This window comes from Phoenix dactylifera, chromosome 3 (genome assembly GCF_051530095.1).
Source record: "Phoenix dactylifera cultivar Ajwa chromosome 3, Ajwa_hap1_PhDact_Kaust_v1.1, whole genome shotgun sequence".
NCBI classification, from domain to species: Eukaryota; Viridiplantae; Streptophyta; class Magnoliopsida; order Arecales; family Arecaceae; genus Phoenix; species Phoenix dactylifera.
Window position 1 is genome coordinate 41,405,482 of NC_143192.1, and position 4,769 is coordinate 41,410,250.

Below are 4,769 nucleotides of genomic sequence, written 5' to 3' on the forward strand. Positions count from 1 at the left end.
GCCCTCGGATGCCTGGCTAGCCCGATGATCATCCCGGGAGCAGACTAGCCGGAAGCCCCGACCGGTCGCCTCGGCTTGCGCCAGCCTTGGCCGACCAACGAGTGGAAGGTCCCGAGGCTCGGCCCTCGGATGCCAGGCTAACCCGATGACCATCCCGGGAGCAGACTAGCCTGAAGCCCCGACCAGTTGCCTCGGCATGCGCCAGCCTTGGTCGACCAACGAGTGGAATTTCCTGAGGCCTAACCCTCGGATGCCTGGCTTGGCGCCGGAAGGATTTCCTGAGGCCTAACCCTCGGATGCCTGGCTTAGCGCCGGAAGAATTTCCTGAGGCCTAACCCTCGGATGCCTGGCTTAGCGCCGGAAGAATTTCCTGAGGCCTAACCCTCGGATGCCTGGCTTAGCGCCGGAAGAGTTTCCTGAGGCCTAACCCTCGGATGCCTGGCTTAGCGCCGGAAGAATTTCCTGAGGCCTAACCCTCGGATGCCTGGCTTAGCGCCGGAAGAATTTCCTGAGGCCTAACCCTCGGATGCCTGGCTTAGCGCCGGGAGAGTTTCCTGAGGCCTAACCCTCGGATGCCTGGCTTAGCGCCGGAAGAATTTCCCGAGGCCTAACCCTCGGATGTCTGGCTTAGCGCCGGAAGAATTTTCCGAGGCCTAACCCTCGGATGCCTGGCTAAGCGCCGGAAGAGTTTCCTGAGGCCTAACCCTCGGATGCCTGGCTTAGCGCCGGAAGAATTTCCTGAGGCCTAACCCTCGGATGCCTGGCTTAGCGCCGGGAGAGTTTCCTGAGGCCTAACCCTCGGATGCCTGGCTTAGCGCCGGAAGAATTTTCCGAGGCCTAACCCTCGGATGTCTGGCTTAGCGCCGGAAGAATTTCCCGAGGCCTAACCCTCGGATGCCTGGCTTAGCGCCGGAAGAGTTTCCTGAGGCCTAACCCTCGGATGCCTGGCTTAGCGCCGGAAGAATTTCCCGAGGCCTAACCCTCGGATGCCTGGCTTAGCGCCGGAAGAATTTCCCGAGGCCCAACCCTCGGATGCCTGGCTTAGCGCCGGAAGAGTTTCCTGAGGCCTAACCCTCGGATGCCTGGCCTAGCGCCGGAAGAATTTCGGGAGCCAGGAGTCAGCAAGACGCTACCGAGAGTTAAAAGAAAAAGAAGGACGAAGGCGAGATGAAGAAAAATTCAACTTGCATTAATTTTCATTGTTTCAAGGCCGAGGCCCATACAATTTGGCAAAACCCCGGTATACAAAAAAAAGAGAAGACAACGAAAGGTACAAGAGGTCAGCTTGGAGGAACTCCCGGGTCGGGAACGTCGGGCTCGTCCGCAGGAGGTAGGGAAGCAGCAGGAGAACCAGCAGGCAATGGCGCCGGAGAGGAGTCGAGAAGGGAAATCTCGCTCAGGTCAACTTCGGGGTACTTAGCCGACACCCTTGCCAGGCCCTCCTCGAAGCCTAAGATAAAGGCTTCGGCCCCCGCGTCCGACGCGTCACGGACAAACTCGTCGGACTGACGATAGGTCTGTACTGCCTCCGACATATCATGAGCGAACTCGGCGGACTGGCGATAAGCCTCTACCGCCTGACGCCCGATTTCCGCACTCCTCTCGGCCAGTGCCGCCTCTGCCCGCTCCATAATCTGGGCTTTCGCCTTCAAGACCTTCGCCACAATCCGGCCTTCCGCCTCGGTGGAGACCCTCAGCAGCTCAGCCCGAGCCTCCTTGTGCTTCGCTTCGGCAGCAATGCGAGCAGCCTCAGCCTCCGTCAGGCGCGAATGAAGCTCCTGATCGCTCGCACGGGACTTCTCCAAGGCCGACTCCAATTCGCCCAGCTTAGCTTCAAGAGACCGAATTCGGTCGCGGGCGTTGTCGGCTGACCGCTGGGCCTTCTCCCACCTCTCCCGGTAGTCGGCAGCCTTTCGGGACTGCTTCTCGGCCCGCTCATCCGCCTTCTTGACCTCGCCCTCGAGACCCGAGGCAAGCTCCTGAGCCTCCAACAGCTGCCTCTCGAGGGCAGCAAAGCCGAGTGCCCGCTCTTCGGCCTCCCGGAGCCTCGCCTCGAAGTCCCCGGTTGTCCTGCCTGCCACAGCCTGGCCTCCCTTTTCCACTGCTTTCAGCCGGTCCTCGGCCTTCGCCAGAAGCCCCGCCTGTTCCTTGTAGCACTCCTCCAGACGGATCATGTACTGGGCGAGCTAAGAAATAGGAAAAATAAGGGAGTCAGGCGGAGAACAACAGAGCCAATAAATGGTGAAAAGCGGCCAGAAGAACACTCACCGACATAAGACAGACACAGCTGGCAGCCCCAACGTCAGAGACCTCCAACTCCCGGACCCGCCGACGGTCCTTCTCCAGCAGCACTGTTTCGATGAGATTTCGGGCGCCATCGGTAGTGAAGGCAGACCCCGATTTCTCCCCAGAGCCGGACGGTGGTTCTGCAGCCTTACCCCTATCCATCGCCTGGGGAAGAGTCCGGCCGATCGCGCTCGGGGCGGGGGTCACCCCAGGAATCGATAGGGTCTCGCTCGGTCGGGGCCTCGGCGCGTCCCTCCTCGAGTCGTCAGGAGCCGACCGAGTCGGAGGCCGGGTCGGGGACCGATCACGTCCGACCCGTCCGTCTCGGGCAGGCTCGGATGATACCTCCGGAGTAGCGGCAATCTTACCGCCGGAGGGCTGATACAGCGTCAGCTGCCGGTCCGTGCCCACGACGTCTCCCTGATCGGTGGGCCCGGACTCGTCGGTCGGCGTCGGAGGCACCTCCTTACGGGACCTCTTCGCCGGCGGGGCCCCGCTCGGAAGAGCTCGTTTCCTCCTCTGGGCTGCTTCCAGCAGGGACGCCCTACCAACAGCCTTTGTCTTCACCGACCGCATGACGTCGTCGATCTCTGCAAAAAGGACGGGATAGTCGGAGACGGAGAAACCAAAGAAAAGAACGGGACGAAAGAAGGGAAAAAGTCAAGAAAGAATCGGTGGCGGACTCACGGTCGGTGGGAACCGAGCTCAGACCGACATTCACCAAAGTATCCTCGGAAATAAGGCGGGCCACCGGGGGGAGCTGGCCCTCGGCAACCAACCCCTTCAAGGCGGCCAAGCCATCGGACTCCTCCCTTGACAGTCTCGATAGGCCGATCGGAGACTTCATCGGGGTCTCCCAGGTCGTCCTGATTTCCCAAGAGGGATCTGCATCAACAAAAAAGAAGCGCTCCTTCCATTTGTGAATGGAGGTAGGAGCCTCCTTGACAAGGCCGCATCCTCGCCGCGCTGCGAAGCACCACCACCCTTTGTCCTGGGGGTGGCCGCTCAGGCTGTAGAACTCCCAAAAAACATTCAGGGTGGCGGGGATCTCGTGCATACGACAGAGAACCTGGAAGACCGTCAGGGCCCGCCACGAGTTCGGCACCAGTTGCGTCGGTGCCACTCTTAAACCCTGTAGCACCTGCATGACCAAGTCCGAAGGGGGAAAGCGGAACCCGGCCTGGAGAATGCCCTCATTGATGGCGATCTTCCCTGGAGGAGGATGGGACATCCTCTCCTCAGGCCCCGGGAGCGTGGCGTTGCAGGCCTCGGGAAGGTGGTACCGAGCCACGAGTCTGTCTAAGTCTGTGGCGACCAGCTCCGACTTAATTTGGTCTGCCCTCACTTCGCCCATTCCTAATGGCCAATAAACCTACGGTCAGGACGGGGACAGGAAGGGGGGAAAGACCGGAGCGACTGGAGTACACTAGTATAAGAGGGGAAAGTATGGAGAGCCCTAAGCTGAAGAATGGGGAAAACTCACCGGAAAAGAGGTAAGAGCGGCTTCGAGAGCGCCAAAGGAGAAACGAGCGAACAGTCCGACGGCAGCAACAGCAGCGCAAAGGGGAAACTTGAAAATATCTGTAAAGAAGAAGACGGACGGGGAAAGGCCCCCGATTAAATAGGCGGAAAGGCAAGTGACGCCTCAATGACGCCAGAGGACGCCTGGCTGCCGAAGGGTCGCTCGCGCCCCAAAGGCGAATCGACACCATTAAGGAAGGATGTCCGCCGAAATCCTCAGACTGCCGGGTCAGCAATAACCGCCATACGCCATAAAAAGGGCGGGGAGCTCGAAGCGCGCGCGCCTCTCTGAGGAACGGCGGCAATCCCGAAACATCACTCCCTTCACCTGTTCCCCTTCTGGTTCCAGGCTCGGAAGTGGGGGGCTACTGTTACGGGGGAAATAAGCCGCCATGCCCCACGTGACCGGCACGCGCGCCCAGGAAGACTACGGCTGCCCTTTGATCCAGCGCTCCGACCCCAAGTCAGACATCCTCGGCTCCGCAGCCCGACCCCGAGTCGGCTGCCCTTTGATCCAGTAATCCGACCCCGAGTCGGATATCCTCGGCTCCGCAGCCCGACCCCGAGTCGGCTGCCCTTTGATCCAGCAATCCGACCCCGAGTCGGATATCCTCGGCTCCGCAGCCTGACCCCGAGTCGGCTGCCCTTTGATCCAGCAATCCGACCCCGTGTCGGATATCCTCGGCTCCGCAGCCCGACCCCGAGTCAGCTGCCCCTTGATCCAGCGCTCCGACCCCGAGTCGGAGATCTCTTGATAACGACAGGCTATTCCCCAGAGGCACGCCGCGGCCTCCTGCTCCACTACTCCCTGCAACGGCCGTATCCGATGCTGCTCCACGATCTCCTGCATCAGCCGTACAAAGCGGAGCCCCACTATGCCCTGACGTGGCCGTACCCGGTGCTGCTCCACGACGCCCTGTAACGGCCATGTCAGTGGCCACACCATCGTGCCCCACGATAAC

At 60.9% G+C, this 4,769-nt stretch overlaps 1 protein-coding gene across 1 annotated transcript; it reads right to left on the minus strand.

Moving 5' to 3' along the window:
* Positions 1 to 1,185: 1,185 nt before the first annotated feature.
* On the minus strand, positions 1,186 to 4,088 carry LOC149768105 (uncharacterized). The gene is made up of 2 exons (XM_089929677.1): positions 2,269 to 4,088; positions 1,186 to 2,186 (listed from the first exon to the last, which is right to left on the minus strand). The coding sequence occupies exons 1-2, from the start codon at positions 2,860 to 2,862 to the stop codon at positions 1,281 to 1,283; spliced, it is 1,500 nt and encodes a 499-aa protein (XP_089785803.1). The 5' UTR covers positions 2,863 to 4,088; the 3' UTR covers positions 1,186 to 1,280.
* Positions 4,089 to 4,769: the final 681 nt, after the last annotated feature.